Raw genomic sequence first — 23,836 nt, forward strand, 5'->3', positions numbered from 1 at the left:
GTTTTAACATGTAAGAAAAATGTTCCCTTAGTGCCTCCTTTGCATGAGTTTACTTTTGTTTGGGACAGTATAATTTCCCTGAACAGAAATGTGCCTTTGTGTTTTCATCTTCATAGGAGTTAGCAATACAAATCGTTTCCACTCTTAAGTAATCTCCACAAAGTTGAGAAGCTTAATCCTGTATCTTACAAGTCAAAACTATCCTTAAAGCTGCTCATTTTCTAGTAAAAACTTTAGCTAAATTTCAGAATTTAGCAGAATCTGGTATAAACTGTAATCTCCATTCCCACACATGGGGATGAATGAACTGTATGATGGGAGTAGAGCTGGGCAAAGAGTGCAGACCCTTTTCACTTGTTCAGGTTCTTAGATGAATTTTGCTTTGGTTGTACTCGCACCTTTTGCATTTCTGGCATACTAAAGCAGGTAAGTTTGTTGCATGGGTGCAAATATTCAAAATGAGTCTTGTATGCAATGTCTAGGAACAGAAACTGAATTCTGTTCTCGTGAATGTTCTTGTTAGAAGAGCTTGTGCACTGCAGTCCATCGCGGGAACAATTCCCCATGATATATGTGCTAAATCATAACTCTTCAATACAGACTACTACTCCTGAAACATTTGTGATCGTTCTGTAAGCAGAAAGGGTACATTTATCAAACAGTGAATTAAAATTATTTGCTTACCTCTAAGGTTCAGTTCTCATACCAAAGGACACAAATCTCTCCCGCTGACATAAGTGACTACTTCTGTCATGTGGTCAGAGAATAGAGTCCCATGTATTCTTGTTGGGTTATAACTCTCAATGTTCCGTTAATCTCTTTTGCTCCGGAGAAGCCCTTCCTTTTCAGCTTAATAGTAGGTAATGTAGAAAGCTGAAAGACTTTTTTCAAGCCTGTCTAAAATGTTCAGCTTCCCCTTTGGACTAAAAACATGGCTTTCTTACATAAACGAGAAACCACTCCTTTGTCTATGAGGCTTTCCCCTCTTACCTAATCTGTAATCCGTTGACTCATAATGGAACTCAGCCTGTCTTTTAGGTTTTTAGCTTGAGTGGCCTTTATTCAAACAATGGGAAAAATACAATGTGGTATAAATATCTGCCTTCCAGACCTTGCTGTATGCCAAGTATAGCATGTCTAATGCAGTTGGCTAGTTCGAGATAGTGAACCCTAACTTGCAGGAAGATGGCAAGATGACTGGAGTGATAACTGCCTTAGGTGTGTTGTGGGCGGTGGTGCTCTTGCATTTGAATGGCCAAGGAACTTTCACAGGCTTGATATTCTCAGCCTGCTCAATTCAAACTAAAAACCAGTTGCTCCAGTAGCTTACCCCTTTTGACTTTACATTGCCTTTTTTCCTTCAAGGAACTCTACGACCTTCAAGTCATTTGAAGACCGAGTTGGAACCATAAAGGTAACTGTCTGTTCTCCTGTTGCTAAACTCCCATGATAAGCAAATCCCCATGCAAGACAGTCTGTGTGAAACTAGCTTAAACCTGTCAAAGGGGCTCTAGTGCTTACAGAGAACTTCCGGGGTAAATGGCACTTTGGGGCCCCTGTTCTTAAGAGTGTGCAGTCTCTAAGGCTAACAATTGGTAATAGATTATGGGGGGAGAATAACTTTACTGTATGTCAGTACACCCCTTGGAGAAGTGCTAACTGTCTGCACTGAGGACACAAGACCAGTGTCCTTCTCTTGTCATCTTCAACAACTTTTCTTCCTTTTGCAGTCCAAAGTGGTGGGCAGCAGGGAGAACAGCACTGACCCACACTCCCCCACAGGCTCTGGTGACAAGTCCCCCCAGGACAACGCTCCTTTCTAACCCCTCAGTGTGGCTTTTTGCACGGCTGTGCACAACTGCAGGAGCCCCACTAGTTCTTCACAACAGCAACAGCGTGCAAATACAGGAAGGGGGCAGTTCCCATTCTGAAGAGAAGTATCCATACATCCATACACAGACATTGCTGCTGGAGTCAAGTAAAATAAAAATGTTTTGTACACAAATATTTTACACTAAAGTTTGTAGATGAAATGTATCACTGTGCTGTCCTTTTGGGAGAGCAGGTAAAATGGAGTTTACTCAGCCTAGTCCAGAAATAGCATTTCTGGTGCCAAACACGTGCATTTCTCACTCAGTGATAACCTGTTTGAGTAGGCAAGATTGGGTGGGACGAGCAAATATGGAAGAAGCCAGCTGCATGGGAAACACAAATCTTCAATTTCTGGCAGCAGCCCTCTGTTCTAAATTATCTATGAAGAGAAGTAGTTCCCAGTCTCCCATCACTGCTCTCTCCCACTATCATAGAGGAGCAGGGCCTGAGAGGCATTGAAAATCTTCTCTCTCATTAAGATGGGAATGGGGTAAACAGTCATTTTCTCTGGGCTCCCAAAAAGGAAATAACTGCCTAGTTGTTACACTAATGCTCTAGCTTTAACAGAACTAAAATCTTTATTTTTAAATGCAATGAACTTCAAAAATAAAAGCTAAGTGAGAGAGCTTTAGCATCATATAGGGAAATAATACCTTGGACGCTGAAGTTGAATCGCAAGCCTTACATCACCTTATGCTTTATTTGTTTTATAATCTTTTTATATAGAGAGAAATGTGAGGGTTACAAAGTTGGGGTTGGAGCACTGGAGTTTTGCATCATACAATAGTAGCAGCATGCCTATGTGCCAGTTATTGTGTTCATTTCATTGGTGCACTCTGTTGCCTGAGTGTATAAAACTTGCTTCTCTGTTCTTGGGTGTATGCCTTCATCGTCCTTTAAGGAAGAAGCTCTGAAGGCAGTTAGCAGTGTGGCCAGATTAGAAAAGGACAAAACTCTGTCTCTAGCAATGTGGGCACTGTACTGGAGAATCCTGTCTCTACCCTGCCATTGTATAGGTGGTTCAGTTTGGAGGGTCCTAAATCTGATGGTACATTCTCTTGGCTAATATCTCCACCCATAATCTTTGTTTACAGTACTTGCAGAGAATCCTGGAGACTAACTTATTGCTCAAGCGTCTGGATGTTTTGCTATTCTGCTGTCCGACACTATCACTCAGGAGCCGTAGAATGAAAGGTTACCCAATGGTGGCCTGATCTTATTCTCGGCAAAGGTGCCTCCGTATAAAAACCTAGAGTGAGCAATTCTGTGCCTTAGAGGCTAAGTGGGACTTACTCAGGTCTTTAGGTTTGCTTACATACATATCAAATTCGTTTCTGTGGTTTGAGTTCCTCTAGGATAAGTTTTTTTTTTGCCCTTTAGAGAAGCAAGTTTTGACATTTTAATCTGCTGATCATAAACCTCAATAACCACGCTTGTTCCCCCATTTTGCAGGTGTTTGGGGGAAGCATACTATGAAAAATTAGAAGGCAGATGTGATAGGAAATAGGTGGAGTGTAGAGTGTCATTTACCAGGTTTTATTGTTTGTGGCTGAAATTACCCGCAATGTGGGGAAAACAGTGTCAGTTAAATGGGGGACTGCTGGAGCTTAAATATTGAACTGTTTCTCTCTACAGGTGAATGTTGGGGAAATTTGTCAATAAAGCTTTCCATTGGGAAACAAATTACTTGAATTTTTGGTCCTGAATTTATACTTAGAAATCTAAATGAGTAAGTGCAAAGGTTACGAACCCATCAAGGGCAATATCCAACTAGCAGAGTAATTTTGGGAGGGAGGCCTAAACTGGTGACTTCTGTGTAATGTACGTCATTCTGGCCTCTAGAAGCCTCTGCCTGTGGTATGCTTTAGCTGATGAACTGGTACTTCCAGTCTAGTACTTCCCTATAACAGCCACTAGCAAACATCAGTTGATACATACAGTGAACTTTTTGTGCAAAACTGACCAAAGGAGGTAATGGAACTTGCATGCAGCTTCAAAATTGGAGGAGCTGGCCCCTGTCAAGAGGAGAGATTGGAACCAAAAGGAACTTGGTGGAATGAGGGTATGAGCCGACAATTTCGTTTTGCAATGAATCAGCAGAAAAGAGCTCAGTACATCATATCGTCTGAGGCACAGAGCAGAACATACTTTCTACCAAAGCAAAGTAGGTACCAAAGCAGGAAAAACCAGTCTAGTACAGTGGTTCCCGAACGTTAACAGGCCACGAACCCCTTTCACTAAATTGTGAAATCTCATGAACCCCCTCCTAAAAATGAATATTTCCAGGGATTTAAGTTTAAATTTCCTCCGCACTCCATGGGGCTTCTGCTGCTGGACCCCGTTGACTGCTCCAGTCAACTGAGCTTGGTCTACAGGTCCCGCTGACTGCCGGGGTTCAGGCTGCCAGCCCCAACTGCCCGGCCCTGCTCTCCCTGGGGCTCGGGCTGCCAGCCCCGCGCAGAGCGCTGGGGTTCAGGCGGCTGGCTCCCCCGCTGACGGAGGAGCTCAGGCTGCCAGCCCCAACTGCCTGGCCCCAGTCAGCCAGGGGCTCAGGCTGCCAGTCTTGTGTGGAGCGCTAGGGTTCAGGCAGCTGGCTCCCCCACGGATGGAGGGGCTCGGGCTGCCAGCACCAACTGCCCTGCTTCGCTCTCCCTGGGGCTCGGGCTGTCTGCCCTGCAACCAGGTCCCACCTGCTGCCTCCAATGCCCGGGGTCCTCTGGCTGCCATGAGTAAAATTTTTCTGGCGAACCCCCTGTAACGTTGTGCGAACCCCAGTTTGGGAACCACTCTTCTCGTACAACTCCCTTGGGAAACCCTGGGCCTAGTTTTGAGAAGGGAAAAGATGCAGGAGCATTGCAGGATGCTAGTGCTGCATTAAAAATAACGTATGTGTAAATGATCAATGCCTGTCTACTTTTCCTGACTACTGTACCCCTTTCAGGAGTCTGATTTCTTGCATACCCCCATGTTTCACCTCACCTGAAAATTATTTGCTTAGAAAATCAGACCTAAAAATACAAAAGTGTCACAGCACCCTGTTACTGGAAAATTGCTGACTTTCTCATTTTCCCGTACAATTATAAAATGAATCAATTGCACTTACATTTTTTCAGTGTCTAGTATGTAGAGCCGTATAAACAAGTCATTGTATGACATTTTATTTTGTACTGACTTCGCTAGTGCTTTTTATGTAGCCTGTTATAAAACTAGGCAAATATCTAGATGAGTTGATGTACCCCCTGGGAGACTTCTGCGTCCCTCTGGTTGAGAGCCACAGCTGTAGGCGATGCTGGCAAGTGGTTAAAAAGCTGTAGGCCAAAAAGTGACTGAGGGGAGTGAGCCCCAGGTTAGTTCTTCAGAAAAGTCAGGTCACTCTCATACCCTTGCAGACTGCCTTCAGTTGTACGTGGGCATTTTTTCATTCCCTCTGGGAATAGTTTAGAAAACGGCGGGAGGTGTTGTTTTTTAAACTTCCTCTTGTTCTCGCCACTGGAATGAGCCAGAGTAACCAAAGTTAACCTGCTGTGTACCCCACTGCCTAAAAAGCCCCTCATTTTAATTCTTAAACAGCAAGGTCTTGAATGAAAACATTCCGTGCCAGTGGGCTGCTCGGGCTGTCATTGCATGGGGAGTGTCAGTTCTTTCCCATCCTAGCCATTGATTCATCATTGCTTCCATCTCATTGATCTGCTTGTATTGGGAATTTATCTCAAATACATCACTCTGCTAGAAATGTATGCGAAAGATTAATTGAACTTGACTGTAAGCTTCCTTCCAGTTATTCCTCCTCAACCTTATTTTTGGCTTCTGTCCCATATTTGAGCTTTGGTGGCAGCAGCAGCAACAATTCTGGAAGCTCTTCAAGCCAGAGAAACTTGGAATATGGAAAAGCAGCAGCTGAAACACTGGCTTAAATTTTTAGCATGATAATCCTGGAAAATAGCTTCTTGGAAACTGTGTTGACAGTCATGTGTGACTAAAGCAGTGCAAGGAAAAGGGAAATTCTGACTCTGATTAGTCTGGAACTGCTCCAAAGGCTGCACAACATTTGGAGAAGGATGAATATGGAGTAGACATATGTTTCAGGGAAAGACAGCAGAGCTCTGTGACCTCATAGGGAAATATTTTCTCCTTTCAGAGGGCAGCCAGGTGGCTGAACTGGAGACTTCCACTGGCCGACCACAAAAGCTATTTGGTTTTATTCATATTTGCTGCCTCACTTCCAAACATGAGGCCACAGTCTATCATGATCCGGTCATGCAGCTCCCAGTGCCATCCACATGAGTTGTGAGCAACAATCATAGGCATAATATTGTTGAAAGCACTTCACTCCGCAGATGCTGGATTCTTTTGTGGCGTAGAAAAGGTGGGTGGAGGGGAGAGCCAGAGCACCAACTCAGTTTTCAATTTAATTAAACTGTGGCTTGACCAGCTTCACATAGGGTAAAAATAAGAACATCAGCCCTGTGTTGTCAGATGTGGTTATGACCTGCCCAGGATGGATACACTGGATTTGGGGTTTGATCCTGTCTGTCTGTCACGACTGCTTATATTTGATCGGGTAGTCCGTTGGTACATAATATAGTGCCATCTCCTTTCTCCCAGGGTCAAGCAGAGCTTTTCCCATTGCTCTTCAATGTCTCTCTGAATTGGTGGTAATTTGAGGAAATATCGTGTACTCCCTTGTGTTTTGGACACTGCAGTAGAAAGAGCCTCTCTGTTGCAGTGGGTGCATGGTCTTATGCATCTCTTTTCAGCTGGTCCCATGAGAGGAGGGCAATGGCTCTCCTCCGTGAACAGGATTTGGCCTATTGTCTCCAGTTCTCAATATCCCCACCTAGCCATGAACTATCAATATATCTTCCTCATCCACGGTCAGGCAGAGAACTTGTCAGTCCCTGGCACATCTCCTTGCAGGCTGAGCAATAAGGGAAGAATGTTTGCTTTTCCACAGCTGTTAACTCAAGGATTACAGTTGAAGACATTTTATGGCAAGGCTGGACTGTCAGGGTGAGGGCAGGAGGCAGGTTCCAAGCAGAAAGTACAGACCCCCAGACAGCTGCTGTAGGTGCTAGCACTGATGGGAGAAGAGATTTGTGTTTGTAAATACCTCTATCAAAGGATCTTAAAGTGCTTTACAAACACTAATAAACTGTCTGATTACAGCTGTCATTAGGAAATTTGTCCTCCTTTTGCAGAAGAGGAAATGGGAGTGAGGGCCACATCTTTAAAGGTATTTGGGCACCTGACTCCCATTGATTTCAATGTGAGTTATGCACCTAATTGCCTTTTAAAACTCTGGCCCTGAAGGGTTAAGTACAATACCCAAGACCACATACCTATACCCTGTTACCATTACAGTGCTAGCTGCATCTTTACCCCTTTCTGGTCGGTGTGCACCCTGCACTCAGTTGGCAGGCCTCAAATCTAAATGCCCTGGGGTGGAAATCTGCATTTCTCCTACTTTTAGACCAGGCCCTCGGCTACCATACCCTGTGTACTAACTTTGCTTTCCTAATAGGTCTGACTGGGTGTGGTACCTGTCGTTCTTCCTTGTGCCAGTCTGTGACCAGTGGTATTCAGTGACAAAACAGTCGTCTTAAAGCCAAAATACTGTTTTAACAGTAGGAACAAAGCATTTAGAGGATTTTAGAACACAAACTACACACGTCTATCTTACATTATGGCATGTCACCCACTGATGGCAGCCAAGACATCCTGCCCCTGTAAGGACCTGTCTGTCAGTCTGGTCTGACAACTCTCTGCTCTCTCCCTTTTAATCCAACCAGAGCTCCTCTGTTCTTGTGACTTCGGGCGTTGGCCCCAGTCACCCAAACCAGTTCTGTAAATTAGCTGGAACTAGGCAGTAGAATCTTCAAAGCTACTTCAGGCCTTTGTCTCTTATCAACCATTAACCATCAACCATTTTCTGAGGAGTGGCTTATTTTGAGCCATTGTTCCCTTTTCCCTCCCTGACAACTCCTTTATTAATCTAAATCAATATATTCATACAGCAAACATCCCAATAATCAGGTCACCATACAGTATTCATAAATTATTACAGAGCATCATCACTTCTTTCAGAATCTCCTCCTTCCCATTCCTCTGGTTTTTTTTTTAAAACCTGATTATTTTTCCTCATTGCTCTGAATTTATAAGATCTGTATTCCCAGCACTGCTTGTCAGATTCTGGGGCTAATGTTACCAGGTTCGACGCCTTTTACTTAATATTGACATTTCCTCCTACACTGGTGCTGTTGACTGTGCAGCAGTTAGCCTGCATCTTGGACCCCCTTCCACTGCTGAGAAGGTTCTTCTTTCACAGCAGTTGGTAAATTTTTTTCATTGCATCACTTCACTGTTGCAAGGAAGATGTTGTTCATGATGCAAAACTCTGGGACCCAACCTAATGTGTAGTATTTCTGAAGCACCTACCATTGGGGCATTAATGCAGTGGTATCTATTTATTGTGTGCCCCTGGTCAGGAGTCATGATCTTGGGCCTCCATCAGTGCAGCCAGAAAAGCAGACAAGGTTACAGTCGTTGGATGGAAAATATTTTTGCTCCACGCCGCTGCGAAGATCAACCACTCATATAACAAAGATGGATCAAAGATTCATCTCAACCAGGAGAAGTAGGTACTTCATAAAAATAATAATACAGTTGCAGTGTCTGAACTGAGCTTTCGTAGAGAAGTAACTCAGGAGAGCAAGGCTTGGCTTCTTCCCTGTGCCAGTATGAAAATTCATAATGTCAAAATGGAGATTCATAGAACCAGGAATTACAACACGCATCCACCAAGGGCTGCAGAGATGGGAAACGGAAAAGTGAACCATCAAACTAGGGTATGGCGGGATTTCAATGGAGCTGATTTGTAACTTCAGTTTTTATCTGTTTTCAATAAATCCTCCCCACCCTGAAAATATTTGTAGTAATTGAAACACGGGGACATTAGTAATTTATATATAAACTCCACCAAATATTGCAATGGTCCCAATTAAGCAAAACGCAGACCGAGATCTGATTTTTCTTTTAATTTTCAAGTGCGAAGTCTTCTACAGTCATAACAGATGATAAAAGGTATCTAGGCCCTTACCCTCAACATGGTGTTCAGTTTCGAAGGACCAGAGAGAGGCACAAAAAATGATTTGGAGACATCAATGAGAAATGTCTATTAAAGGGTGGAAAATAAATAAATAACCCTTACTAGTCTGGTTAGGTGAGTAAAGGGGGGATACGACTGTTGTATATAAAATAGTGAAGGTTACAAAGGTAGTGCTTCTCCTGTTTGTCTGATCCCAGGCGCTGAAATTAAAAGGCAACAAATTCCAAGCAGCTGAAAGGAACTACTTTTTACATAACATGCAATTAAGTTGTGGAATTTACTACTCAATGCTAATGTTAAAGCAAATATTGTTTGAAAAAATAATTTGATATAAATAATAGCAACTCTATTTTAGACTAGGGAGAACAAAATTACAAAGGCTTCACTCTGAAAAAATGGATCAACAATGGGAGCAAGGATGAAATTAAAACTTTTAGAACGTAAGCAATTTGGAGTAGGATCATATCTTTGTTTGTACAGGTTTTGTTTTCCCTAATGCACTGGGGAACTGATTCTTTCTGAGTCTCTGGATGCTATAGGAACAGAAACATCACTGAATAATAATGAAGTATCTTCCATTCAGGAGCAGGCCACAGTTGGAGACAGGATGGACCACGTATCTGTCCCAGCATGTGATCAATTCAAGGAATACTAATAAGTGTGTATATGTCTTTCTTCACCTGTTTGGGGCACTATAAGGTGACAAAGTAGCTCAATTTTGCTTGGTGGCTCTTCAGTGCATACCAAGATAATGGGCATGTGCCCACTGATGTATTGAATGAATGGCACTACTGCAGTATAACAGGATTCAGCCTGATTATTCTGTTAGTAAATGCATTATAATTTATTCCTTTAAAAATGTGGGTCAGAGTAGTCAAATGGGAAAAGGCCTGTTAGAACTGTGAAAGGCCAGAAGCTGTGCTAATGCATATAATGTGGAGATCTCACAAGGCCCAGATATCAGAGAATCAAAGATATATAGCATTTGAAGGGACCTCAAGAGGTCACCTTGTCAAGACCCGTGCGCTGGGCAGGACCAAGTAAACCTAGACCATTCCTGACCGTTATTTGTCCAACCTGTTCTTAAAAATCACTGGTGGGGGGACGCCACGAGCTACCTGGAAGCCTATTCCAGAGCCTAACTATCCTTATAGTTAGAAAGTATTCCCCTATTTCTAACTATGGCGCACAGAACGGGACACAGGACTCCAGCAGAGGCTTAACAATGCCTAGTAGAGTGGGACAGGTACCTGCCATGTCTTACATATGGCCCTCCTTTAACACATGCCAGAATATTAGCCTTTTTAGCAACTGCATTACAGTGTTGGGCTCATGTTCAATTTGTGCTCTCCTACAGCCCCATCTCCTTTTCAGCAGTATGGCTCCTAGCCAATTATTCCCCAGTTTGTGTTTGTGCATTTGATTTTTCCTTCCTAACTGTAGTATTTTGCACCTGTGCACTTGTCTTAATTGACCTCTTAAGGGGTAATAAAGGGCAAACTGGAACTGAATGTGAAAGGTGTTGGTGCAAGTGAAACCGTTTGATCCTTAGGTTTTGAAAGATTACTCAACTCTGCAGGGCTTTTGTTTGAGACCCGGTGCTGTAACCCAGCTATGCAGTGCTTAATGAAACATTGGAAAGGTTATCCAGGGCTCCCTGCTTAAACAATGGTGGACTCATGTCATAAATATAAAGGGAAGGGTAAACACCTTTAAAATCCCTCCTGGCCAGAGGAAAAACCCTTTCACCTGTAAAGGGTTAAGAAGCTAGGATAACCTCGCTGGCACCTGACCAAAATGACCAATGAGGAGACAAGATACTTTCTAAGCTGGGATGGGGGGGAGAAACAAATGGTCTCCCTGTCTGTGTGATGCTTTTGCCGGGAACAGAAAAGGAATGGAGTCTTAGAACTTAGTAAGTAATCTAGCTAGATATGTGTTAGATTCTGTTTTGTTTAATTGGCTGATAAAATAAGGTTTCAGAGTAGCAGCTGTGTTAGTCTGTATTTGCAAAAAGAAAAGGAGTACTTGTGGCACCTTAGAGACTAACAAATTTATTTGAGCATAAGCTTTCGTCCGATGAAGTGAGCTGTAGCTCACGAAAGCTTATGCTCAAATAAATTTTTTAGTCTCTAAGGTGCCACAAGTACTCCTTTTCTTTTTTTGATAAAATAAGCTGTGCTGAATGGAATGTATATTCCTGTTTTTGTGTCTTTTTGTAACGTAAGGGTTTGCCTAGAGGGATTCTCTATGTTTTGAATCTGATTACCCTGTAAGGTATTTACCATCCTGATTTTACAGAGGTGATTTTTTTTTACTTCAATTAAAATTCTTCTTTTAAGAACCTGATAGCTTTTTCATTGTTCTTAAGATCCAAGGGTTTGGGTCTTTGTTCACCGATGCAAATTGGTGAGGATTTTTATCAAGCCTTCCCCAGGAAAGGGGGTGTAGGGTTTGGGAGGATTTTGGGGGGGAAAGACGTTTCCAAACAGGCTCTTTCCCTGTTATATATTTGTTAGACGCTTGGTGGTGGCAGCAATAAAGTCCAAGGGCAAAAGGTAAAATAATTCGTACCTTGGGGAAGTTTTAACCTAAGCTGGTAAAAATAAGCTGAGGGGGTTTTCATGCAGATCCCCACATCTGTACCCTACAGATCAGTGGGGAAGGAACCTTGACAACTCATATTTCCAAATGCATAAGCTTGAAGGGAGTTCACAAGTTCAGCATACTACATGGACAATGATATCACCACCAGGAGAATAAACAGAAGAATCCTGGAAATTTAAGCTACTGGGAAAAACACCCAGACTTTGAGCCTGTGTGTGTGTGTGTGTTTAAAAAAAAAAAAATGAAAGTAATGCATGTCTGTGCTATAGCTGCCATCTTTTCATCTTACCATTCCAGTAATTTTAAATAAAATACATACCACAAATTGACAGTCATGATTAAAGGTTGGTTACAGTAAAAAAGGATGCTTTTAAAGATACCTTAAAATATGGTTTAGAATTAGCTGCATTTATTTTTGTGCGCCAAATGCCAAAAAAGTAAGGCAGATGCTTGAGAAATAACTAACTTTAAATGTCTCTGGGTGACTTAAAATACAAACCAAACCAACATGTCAATCAGCTCTACTCTAATGCTCTGATGTGAGCTATCAGGGAGCCCTAGTGGAGCATGGATGTGGCCTCAGAGAGATCAGATACACACTTTTTTTAGCATCCAAAGTGATTTTGCAAGAAACATAGATCTGCTGTGATATAGAATAGTAAATAAAGCATATTCCAGTAAAAAAGTCTTCACTTTACCTGCTCCTCTACTGTGTTCTCCATCTGAACTCCATATGACATTGGTATATGGTGAATGCTGAGCCATTAAAGCAGACTTAAATGGAACCAGTTGGTGTGATTTTGGGAGGCTTGAGAGTGATATGTATATATGTCACTGGTGCCACATCCTCCATCAGGCAGTGGCCCACTTTGAGGAGAAGCGTCTTGCCCTTAAAGCTGAAAAGAGAGAGAAGGAAGGAAAAAGAAAGAATTTCTCCCAGCAGGCAGCTGACCCATCAGGAAATATCTGTATCTACTGTGGGCAGATCTGTGGTTCCAGGATCAGACTCCTGAGTCATCTCAGACCCATATGTAAATCTGTAGTAGAGATCATCCTCGAATTGAGGGATTGCCGATGATATATTTCACTGATCTCTTTTCTCAAAACTGTCTGAATCACTTTTGCTCAAACTTAAAAAAATGAAATCCCTGCTGAGGCAGAGAGAAAGCATGCAATATTAGTTCCAAACAGTTAAAGTTTGTCAAAGTTGAGACCAAGAACTTAGCAAAACTCAGAATGGGACTGGACATTTATATGGATCACAAGAATATCTAGAGCTCTTATAAATTACGCTAACAAAAATTCTGGAAGGGATATTAATCTTTGTGGTTCGGGGCTTAAACCAATCTCTATTAGAGATTAAGATGAGATCAATGTGGGGGTCTGATTATCCCACATCTGCTACCGCAGACTTCTTACACCTTCCTCTGAAGCATCAGGTGTTGGCAGCTGTCAGAGACAGGATTCTGGATGTGATGGCCCTGGGGTCTGATCCCGTCTGGCAATTCCTATGTTCCCATGCTATAAGTAAGGCTGCATGTCTGTTACAGAGGTCATGGAAGTCGCAGATTCCGTGACTTTCCGTGATCTTCATGACTTCCGCAGTGGGCAGCAGGAGCAGCAGCAGTTTGGGTGTGTGGGAGGGGGCTCATGGCTAGGGGCAGGGGGTTTGGGTGTGGGGCAGTGCTTATCTGGGGGGCTCCCCAGCTCCCACCAGCATGTCCCTGCAGCTCCTAGGCCAGGGGTGGGCAAACTATGGCCCACAGCCCACATCTGGCCTGTCAGACCATTTAATCTGGCCCTCAGCTCCAGCTGGGGAGCAGGGTCGGGAGCTTGCCCCACTCCACGTGGCTCCCAGGAAGAAGACAGCATGACCCCCCTCCGGCTCCTACGTAGTACACGGAGGTGTGGCCAGTCAGCTCGCTGCGCTGTCCTGTCCTCAGGTACTGCCCCTGCGGCTCCCATTGGTCGCGATTCCCAGCCAATGGGAGCTGCAGGGGTGGTGCCTGTGGACCAGGAAGGGCCGCAGAGCCACCTGGCCGTGCCTCGAAGCTGGAGCGGGGATATGCTTCTGGGAGCTGCCTGTGCTAAGCGCCGCCAGGAGCCTGCACCCCTGAGGCCCCCTCCTGCACCCCAATCCCCTCTCGCCCTCCAAACCCCTCGATCCCAGCCCAGAACTCCCTCTTGTACCCCAAGCCCCTCATCCCCAGAGCCCACACTCCCGCACCCCAACCCGGAGCCCCCTCCCGCACCCTGAACTCATTTTTGGCCCAACCCCAGAGCCCTCAACCCCTCCTGCATCCTTACCCCCAATTTCGTGAGCATTCATGGCTTCCATACCCCAATGTGGCCCTCAGGCCAAAAAGTTTTCCCACCCCTTTCCGAGGCAGAGGGGCCAGGGGTCTCTATGCGCCTACCTGTGCTTGCAGGCCCCACCCCCACAGCAGGGTGAGTGCAGAATGAGGGGGAGGGGATGTGATGCAGGGACAGAAGAGGCTGAAGTGGGGGACATGGGACAAAATGGGGGCAGAGGCTGAAAAAGGACAGGGCAGAATGGGGAACAAGGGAGACAGCCCAAAACTCCTGCTGCCCCATCAATCTCACCCTGGCCTGCCCACGCAGGGTGATGCACCCTGGCTTTACCTCCCAGCAAATCCTACCCTCTTTCTGCCAGGCACTGCCTCCCTTCTGTGCCCGGCTGTCCCAGCACCACAGCTGCTCCTGATTGCAGCTTAGCCCCACTTGCTTCTGGGGAGGCGTCAGAGGAAAGGCTCCTGCCATCCCTCTCACCTTCTGTTTGGCTGGGGATGGTGGCGTTGGTGACTTTTTCATTGCTGAGAAATGTCATGCATGGAACTGCGGAGAAATAGATCAAATGACTACTATCAGTAACATGCTGGGCATTTTTAATATGTAAGTCTGAGGCTGGAGGATCCGACAATAGTTGAAAGAAAGGTGCTGCTCTTTGGAGCACTCAGTGTATCATAATACCTTTCACTTATTTAAAAATACTGCATTGACATATTTCAGAGTAGCAGCCCTGTTAGTCTGTATTCGCAAAAAGAAGAGGAGGACTTGTGGCACCTTAGAGACCAACCAATTTAGTTGAGCATAAGCTTTTGGGAGCGACAGCTCACTTCATCGGATGAATGCATTGGATGAAGTGAGCTGTGCATCCGATGAAGTGAGCTGTCGCTCCCGAAAGCTTATGTTCAAATAAATTGGTTAGTCTCTAAGGTGCCACAAGTCCTCCTTTTCTTTTTGCATTGATATAGCAGATTAAATGCAGGCTAAGCATTCACTTTGCTATGTTGTATTGCAGTTAGACCCAGCTATTACAGAGAGGAGGTGGGTGATGTCATCTCTTTTATTTGCCCAACTTCTGTTGGTGCAAGAGAGAAGCTTTGGGGCTTACACAGAGCCCTTCTTCAGGGCCTGCTCCAAAGCTTGTCTCTCTCACCAACAGACACTGCACCAGTCAAAGATATGACCTCACCCACTTTCTCTCCCATGGCGTATTGACTATGAAAATGAAAGTGAAACACCGATAGGAAGTTAAGGCTGTGTGAAGAACCCTCCCCAACACTCCCTGGTGGTCTAGTGGTTAGGATTCGGCGCTCTCACCGCCGCGGCCCGGGTTCGATTCCCGGTCAGGGAAGGTGATTTCTTTTTAAGGGTCCCCTCTACGCTTCCCCGTTCAAAAACCCTCATCGGCCGCGCTGATTTGCCTCCTTGCCCCACGCAGCTTTACCCCCGCCCCTAGCTTCCGCGGCAGCGCTTCCCGGGGCGCCTCCGGCCTTCCCTCCCAGCCGGGCGGGACGGGGGCTCGCCGCAGCGATGGGCCGGGACGGGCCGGGCCAGCGGCGAAACCGGCTCCCCGGTTCCGCAACGCCGCCCGGACGAAGAGCACGGGGAGCAGCCGCCCGCCCCCGCGCTGGTCCCGGTCCCCGGGTGTTTCCCCGCAGGGACACGCCGCCCCTCAGAGCGGAGCCCGCCCCTCGCGCGCGCGCGCGCGCACGGCTCCCCTCCGGCGCGCGCCCCCGCCCCCTGGCGTACCCCCCCCGCCCCTTCCCTGCCCCGCCCCGCTGGGATGTGGCGCGCTCGTCTCCGCGGAACTGGGAGGGCGCGCACGCGCGTGTGTGAGCGCGCACGCAGCCTCCCTCTGCCCTGCTCCTCCCCCCTTCGCTCCGCGTCGCCGGGTCCCGCTCGCTTGTGGCGCTTGGCGGCGGCTGGGGCTGCTGAGGAGACGCCGCCGGAGCCCGGGCCGGCCTGTGAGGAGGAGCCGCCGCCGCCCCGCACCTCCCCCCCCGCAACCACCCGCGGGGGAGTCGAGAGCCGCCCCTCCCCCCGCCCGGCGACACCCCCCTCCCTGGAGCTGCGCACCCGCCGGCCCGCTGCGGAGGGCGCAGGTAAATGAGGGGGGAGCAGGGTCCGTTCGCCCCGCCGCCCCCCCCCCACCGGTCTGTGGCGCCTCAGAGCCTCGTACGCACCCAGGGCCGGCTGGGCGGCTGGAGGCCAAGATGGAGCTGATGCTGCTGAGGGGGAGGGTCTGACGCTGCAGCACATCGGGGGGCGGGGGGGGCGTGAGGAGAGGGGCAGGGGGGCGGGGGGAGAGGGAATGGCGGGGGGGCGTGAGGAGAGGGGCAGGGGGGCGGGGGGAGAGGGAATGGCGGGGGGGGCGTGAGGAGAGGGGCAGGGGGGCGGGGGGAGAGGGAATGGCGGGGGGGGCGTGAGGAGAGGGGCAGGGGGGCGGGGGGGCGGGGGGAGAGGGAATGGCGGGGGGGGGCGGGGGGATAGAATAGGGGACCTCATCATAAAGCGGAATATCCCTCATCCCACCCCCAGTTGCCACCCCCTTTGCTTTCTGCTGCGTTTTGGATCATGAAACAGAGACTGTTAAACATTAGCTGTCTTTGTACTGGGGGGGGGGGGGATTAGCTGTTGAGGAGCAATATGTGTGTATGGGGACAAGGGATTATCTCAATTTGTCATAAATGCCACATAGCTACGGAACCTGTTCATAATAAGGTATTAAAAATTATGGACATTGTGTTTTCCCTGGGAACCTCTTGCTGTGGGGGGACGGGGACGGGCGGGCGGGGGATGAAGAAAGCCCAGCTTCCCCTTCCCTCCTCCCACTCCTGCATACCTGGTACCAGGGGGACTTGCAATGTTTTTGTGTGCTTGTGTCCTCTGTCTTTGGACTTCAAAATGACAATAAAAAGTCCTCAAAGACTATATAAATAATAACTTTGGATTTAGGGCTTGTGTTAACTGAGACTCCTAATGACAAATGACAGCTCGGGATTTCAGATGTTGTCTCCCCCTATGTTGCTGCTTGGGATTTTTATAATTAGTGGCTGCTCAGAGTATTACACACTTGAGTTTTGTTAAATGATGCGTTTAGAACCAACGGGAAACCTAGTTTTTGAAACAGGAATTTGGAGAGAAGGGAGAACTGATTTATTTTGTGCTGCTTTTTGTGATGCTTTAATGAAGACAATTTGATTCCAATGGTATTCTGTCTGGATGTAACAATGTGGATGGGGTAGTCAGTTTACTAACATACTTCGGTTTTTTGCTTATGCTTTATCTAGATCTTGCAATTGTATGCATAGTAACACAAGGCAATTGGTTTATTACTGGCGTATAATATAGAGATGGAGCCATTTCTCCCTCAGAGAGAAAGGTGAAAGCCATCCATGCGTGATGCTGCTGCTGTGTGACACACAAGGAGATTTTCAGCTTTTGCTTGCATTTGATTCAGTGAAGCATCAGTCTGCAGAGTGTGCAGAAAGTCATTGCTATGGGTTTGTCTGTGTGTATTTAATGCTCTCTCTGAGGTTGTAATCTGTAATAAAATGTGTATGTAAGTGTGAATGACAAATTCAAAAGATCTTCTTGGAGAAATACAAAGATGAGCATGAATTTATAGCATATATCTGTCTCTTCAGTCGATGGTGTTTTATTACGACAGTTTCTTTTGGGAAAAGAAAAAGTGAAATTATAGTATATCTGACATTTATTATAATCTGCTACCATTGAAGCTAAAACTTTTAGGTTGAAGCCAACTTAGTGGTTGGCTTTGGCAACATTTTAGCCATCTCATTGGGTATATTAAGCTATGATAAGCATGCAAATCTAAAAAGAGCCAAGGGTTTTTTATTTCATGTGAAGTGCACTGAGGCAGGTCAAATGGCTGTCGGATATTGTCAGTTGTGCATAAGAAGCATTTGTTTTAGATTTGTTAAGCAACGGAGAAATTCAGTTAAACTGTAAGAACAAGCTCATGTTTTAATATCGACCATTCAAACTGCCCAGGGTCATTGTGTACATATATTTTGTTGTTAGAAGTGGCCTGGTCTTAGACAGAGTAACTAGTGCTGGGGGATAGATACCAGCGATGCTGATGAGCGGGTTCTGTAAGAATTATAACTGTGCTGCTTTTCTTAATGCAAAGCTGGATTTGGGAAGAAATCATAACTAAGACACAGAAGGTAGAATTAACTTTAAGAAAGCAGTGTAGGGAAACTTGTGCTACCGATATCCATGGTGTATTTGTTCTGTGGATAAGTCGGTCTTTGGGCTTCAGGATTGTTGATCTAGCTCCTTTTTATGAGCACTAAGTAAATAAATATCCTCCCCTTCCTTGCATATTTCATCTTACTGTTAAAGGTAAGCACAATCTGAGCAAAAGACTGTGTATGGTGGTGGTGGTGAAGAAAATAAAACTACATGTTGTAGATGAGTCACTTTAGTCTGACACCATTTATTTTCTGCTCCATGTTTTTGATACATCATATTGGCAAGTCCTAGGTAATAGTGTCTAAGTACCTTGATGCCCCACACAGGGGTGACCTAAATGCATGGTGTATGTATGCTCTGTAGTTTAATATATGTGTTTTATCAATGTGTGCTTGAAAGAAACAGCAAGAGACAAAACACACTTTACTAGGTCATTAACACATGCCTTGGCTGTGCAGGGGTCAGAAGGCCTTTCAAAAGAATATGACTAATCAGTGCATCTCCTGCAGTCTTTCATAGTTAAAATACCAAGAAACCTATATTTTGATAAGTTAATGCACTTGAGCTACAAAAATAAAGTACAGTAATTGGGGTAATTTCACTGAGTTTGTAAATGAGATGGTGAGGCTGTCATACCGGAGCATTCACTGAGGATTCATCACCCAAAGATGATTAGCAGCCAGGCAGATAGTTGCTCTGGACAACTATAATCAGAGAGAGAATGAAATTACTTATTGAATGGGGCCAAGATTTTATTCCTGTATCTGTATTTAAAGCATTTATAAAGTCATCAGTGGGAGTTATTGAGTGCTTAGTACTTTGGAAAATTAGGGAGGTACCAAAAATATGATTTTGGGGATCCTAGCTTAAGGTTTCTAGTTTTGAAAATCTTGACCTAGTTGAATTATTGCAGTTTAACCTGTTCGGCAGATAGTATTTCTGATAATTGATGCTTGTGCCTTTGATCATCATACTTGCTTTCTTTGTAAACTTCAAATATAGGTAACAAAAATCGTAGCATCATAGAAACGTAGGGCGGGTCATATAATGAGAGGTCATCTAATCCAGACCTGTGCGCTGAGGCAGGACCAAGTAAACCTAGACCATCCCTGACAGTTGTTTGTCCAACCTGTTCTTAAAACCCTCCAGTAACAGGGATTCCACAATCTCCCTTGCAAGTCTATTCCAGTGCATAACTGTCCTTATAGTTAGAAAGTTTTTCCTGATATCTAATTTAAATCTCCCTTGCTGTGGATTAAGCCATTACTTCTTGTCCTGCATTCAGTGCACAAGGAGAACAGTTGATCCCCATTCTCTTTATAATATCCTTTAACATATTTGAAGACTCTAATCAGGTGCCCCCTCTGTCTTCTTTTATCAAGATGGAACCTGCCCAATTTTTTAAAAACTTTCCTCATTGGTCAGGTTTTCTAAACTTTTATCATTTTTATTTCTCTCCTCTGGACTTCCCAGTTTGTCCACATCTTTCCAAAAGTGTGGCACGCACAGTGGGACACAGTACTCCAGCTGAAGCCTCGCCTATGCTAAACAGGGTGGGACAGTTATTTCCTGTGTCTTACGTACCACACCCTGGTTAATACATCCCAGAACGATATTAAACTTTTTTGCAACTGCGTGAACATTGACTCATATAATTTGTGATCCACTATAACCCCCTCATTTTGTTCAGCAGTATTACTGCCTAGACAGTGATTCCCCATTTTGTATTTGTGCATTTGTTTTTTTCCTGTCTGAATGTTGTACTTTGCATGTGTCTTGATTGAATTTCATCTTGTTAATTTTAGACCAATTCCACAATTTGTTGAGGTTGTTTTGAATTCTAATCCTGTCATTCAAAGTGCTTGTGACCCCTCCTAACTTGGTGTCATTTTTCAGATTTTATAAGCATACTCTTCACTCCATCATCCAAGCCATTAATGAAAATATTCAATAGTACTGAACCCCTGCATGATCCCACTAGATACGTCCTTGGTTTGACAGCGAACCATTGATAACTGCTTTTTGAGTATGGTCTTTCAACCAGTTACACACCCACCATATAGTAATTTCATATAGACCACATTTCCGTAGTTTGCTTATGAGAAAGCCATGTGAGACTGTGTCAAAAGCTGTATTAAATAAAAATATATCATGTTTACAGCCCCCCCCCGGAGCAGTAACAGTAACAAAGAAGGATATTAGGTTGGTTTGGCATGATTTGTTCTTGACAAGTCATGCTGGCTATTTCTCAGAACCCTGTTATCCTCTAGGTCAGTGGTGCCCAAACTTCCCTGTCGTAGAATCTGATTCTATGCTTTCTTTCACATATAGTGCCACTCCCCCACCAGCACGACCTGTTCTGTCCTTCCGATATATTCTGTACCCTGGTATTACTGTGTCCCATTGATTATCCTCATGCCACCAAGTTTCTGTGATGCCTATTATATTAATATCCTCATTTAATACAAGGCACTCTGGTTCACCCATCTTATTATTTAGATGTCTAGCACGGATATGTAAGCACTTTAAAAACTTGTCACTTTTTAGCTGTCCGCCATTACATGATGTAATTGAATGGGACTCTTTTTCTTTTGACTGTTTCTCATCAGATCCTACCTGTAATTTATCATCTTCCATCCTCTGTCTCCTCCTTATTAGGATATAGGGAATCTCCATTTATAGATCCTCCCCTAAGGGATGTCCGAACCTCCTCTGCACCTCTTGGCTTTCCTCCAGCCCTTAGTTTAAAAATGACGATGGGTGTTTTCTGAGTTCTGGGCAATTTATTAAATAATTTGTTCGTTTAATTGTGTGCATAATATTTTAAGTTTTATAGTAACGGTTTGTTAAGAACCCAAAGATTAGAATCAATTTTTAAATAATCATAATAAACTAAGGTTTCAGAGTGGTAGCCGTGTTAGTCTGTATCGATAAAAAGAAAAGGAGTACTTGTGGCACCTTAGAGACTAACAAATTTATTAGAGCATAAGCTTTCCTGAGCTATAGCTCACTTCATCGGATGCATACAGTGGAAAATATAGTGGGGAGATTTTATATACACAGAGAACATGAAACAGTGGGTGTTACCTTTCAGACTGTAACAAGAGTGATCAGGAAAGGTGAGCTATTACCAGCAGGAGAGCGGGGGGGAGGGGAACCTTTTTGTAGTGATGATCAAGGTGGGCCATTTCCAGCAGTTGACAAGAACAGTAGGAGGGGAAATAAACAAGGGGAAATAATTTTACTTTGTGTAATGACCCATTCACTCCCAGTCTCTATTCAAGCCTAAGTTAATTGTATCCAGTTTGCAAATTAATTCCAATTCAGCAGTCTCTCGTTGGAGTCTGGTTTTTAAGTTTTTTTGTTGAAGTATTGCAACTTTTAGGTCTGTAATCAAGTGACCAGAGAGATTGAAGTGTTCTCCAACTGGTTTTTGAATGTTATAATTCTTGACGTCTGATTTGTGTCCATTTATTCTTTTACGTAGAGACTGTCCAGTTTGACCAATGTACATGGCAGAGGGGCATTGCTGGCACATGATGGCATATATCACATTGGTAGAAAGGTTTTGCTCCTTTCATTTATAATATCCTTAACTAATTTGTGTAGCAATAACAGGTAATTTCAGACTGAAGTTTGATTTTTAAGCAGTGTCCCTTTAAATATTTCTTGCTTTCAACAAAGTTCCAATGTGGCACAGTTGCCGTACTTCAGAGTAGACACTCACAAGGGTGGTGGGAGGGATTCTCCCATCCGTGTAGTTAATCCAGCTCCCCAAGAGGCACTAGGTAGGTCTATGGAAGAATTCTTTTGTTGACCTTGTGCGTCTACATCAGGAGTTCGTTTGTCTTAACTGTGTCGCTCAGGAGTGTGGATTTTTCACACCCCTGAGCGACGTAGCTGGGTCTAATTAATTTTTGAGTGTAGACCTGGCCTTATTGTTCCTATTTTAACAAGAAAGGAACAGATATCTGTAAATTTAGCTTGACTTACTTTTTACCTTGATGATGATGATCTATTGACACCTGTCTGTAACCTGTATTTCAGGTGAGCTCTTGAGATTTAAAAGTCAGTTCCTGAGAGCTAATTGACATTTAAAACTTACATTGGCATAGCTGCCTTTCTCAGGGGCATGAAAAATACACATCTCTGAGAGACATAGCTATTCCAACCTAATCCTCGGTATAGACAGTGCTAGGTGGGTGGAAGAATTCTTCCAGTGACCTAGCTACCACTTTTTTGGGAGATGGATTACCTATAGTAATGGCAGAATCTCTCCCATCACTTTAGTGAGTGTCTGCACTGAAGTGCTACAGTGTTTTAAGTGTAGACCTACCTTGAGTCTGTATGCCTGGGTGGATCTCATGCAAAGACATGTCGTGTGTAATTTCCTCAAATCAGATTAGGAAGGAATTTGTAGGAAAACTAGCTTGTACCCTTCCAGGTTTCTTGGTTTTCTGTTGCCCAAGCCTCACTTTGAGAAGCTAGGTGCCACTCCTTGTATAGGCCCATTATGTCAAATCTCCACTGGATGAGTGAGCTACGTAAATAATTTAGTTCTGCTCCTTCTTTTATTCTAAACAAGGTTATTGCATGTTTCAAAAACAACTTTGGTTTCCTTAGTTGCTTCAGAAATACTAAGCTGTACAGATTTATTTTTTTGTGTCTTACCAAAGGACACTGCAAGCACGAATCAGATAAGGATGGAATTGAAAGAAATTCTGCTATCAGAAGTAATCTATTACAAGAAAATACCCAAAAAACAGAATTCTAAATAAATTTTGTATTTGAAATGTGTCAGTAAAAATAAAATGTATGATGAAGTTCATATTATTCTCAAGCTATTTGGTTCTGTTAATGTAATCACTGACAAAAGCACAGTCTGTTTTATTTTTTAAAAGTTACTAGAAGTTCCAGGTAATGTTTAGTATCAGGTGACAAGACCACGTGACTCTGTAGTATCATAGCTTCCATGAGTCACTGGCAGCATGGAGCTTCTGCAGGAAAGCCAAACTTTTCACAGTCCATTGTTCTTATCGATGGGCCCTCCGCCATGTCTGGCTTTTCCATTGTTGTACCTGAAGTGTTAGCAGTGGGTGTCACCTAAAGTAGCATAGTTGAAATACAGATACATAGTGAATATTCCTAACTTCAGATACAGAAATGATACAGGCGTACAAATAGGATAATCGCATTCAGTAAATCATAATCTTTCCAATGATATCTCACATGAGCTGTCTTGCATGAAGTACATCTCAGTTATGTTATATTCTTGTCATAAGCATATTTTCATAAAGAATATGGAATGACACATCACATTTGCAACAAAATATTCCTTTCCTCTCCATTTTTCGTATTGTAACACGAAGCCAAATGCTATTTTCTGTCTTAGGCTTTTTTTTTTTTTTTACTGTTCTTAATTGATATCTTGTAACAATATTTCTCTTGGCTTTGAAATATTAAACATTTGACCCATACTCTATAATATATTTGAGCTTTTGCACAGATTGTTACACTCATCAAAAGATTTTTTGCTTTCAAATCAGTTGATAATGCCATAAGAAGAAACTAAGCTGTAGGTAAAAAGGAAAAGTTGGTGTTCATTTTTGCTTTTTAACCATTGAATCAGCTGTTTGCAGGAAAAAATGCTGACATACAAAAATTGCTAAGGGCAGTAAGTAGAGAGAGGAGTGTATGTAACTATCTAGAAATGTGTCAGGTACAGGA

The 23,836-nt window shown here is 44.1% G+C and overlaps 2 protein-coding genes and 1 long non-coding RNA gene across 13 annotated transcripts in view; 2 read left to right on the top strand and 1 right to left on the bottom strand.

Moving 5' to 3' along the window:
- The window catches only part of TPD52L2 (TPD52 like 2), a gene marked incomplete at its 5' end in the record, with an annotated part of 23,713 nt that extends 20,158 nt beyond the window's left edge, over positions 1-3,555 (top strand). For all 8 annotated transcript variants that reach the window (XM_084645514.1, XM_084645516.1, XM_084645515.1 and 5 more), the window contains 2 exons: positions 1,366-1,414; positions 1,731-3,555. In XM_084645514.1, the coding sequence (XP_084501640.1) occupies positions 1,366-1,414; positions 1,731-1,823 (142 nt within the window). In that variant the 3' untranslated portion in view covers positions 1,824-3,555. The remainder of the gene's footprint in view (positions 1-1,365; positions 1,415-1,730) is intronic.
- Positions 2,979-15,522, bottom strand: LOC311529538. Its single transcript, XR_014713836.1, has 5 exons — positions 15,209-15,522; positions 14,245-14,440; positions 12,283-12,480; positions 8,308-8,599; positions 2,979-6,949 (listed from the first exon to the last, which is right to left on the bottom strand). It is a non-coding gene; the product is annotated as an uncharacterized lncRNA (long non-coding RNA).
- A 231-nt stretch (positions 15,523-15,753) lies between these two features.
- Positions 15,754-23,836, top strand: part of DNAJC5 (DnaJ heat shock protein family (Hsp40) member C5) — a 56,433-nt gene continuing 48,350 nt past the window's right edge. For all 4 annotated transcript variants that reach the window (XM_084645522.1, XM_084645524.1, XM_084645523.1 and 1 more), the window contains exon 1: positions 15,754-15,993. The gene's annotated coding sequence lies outside the window, so the exon portion shown is untranslated. The remainder of the gene's footprint in view (positions 15,994-23,836) is intronic.

Source organism: Lepidochelys olivacea (genome assembly GCF_965140295.1).
Source record: "Lepidochelys olivacea isolate rLepOli2 genome assembly, chromosome: 13".
NCBI classification, from domain to species: Eukaryota; Metazoa; Chordata; order Testudines; family Cheloniidae; genus Lepidochelys; species Lepidochelys olivacea.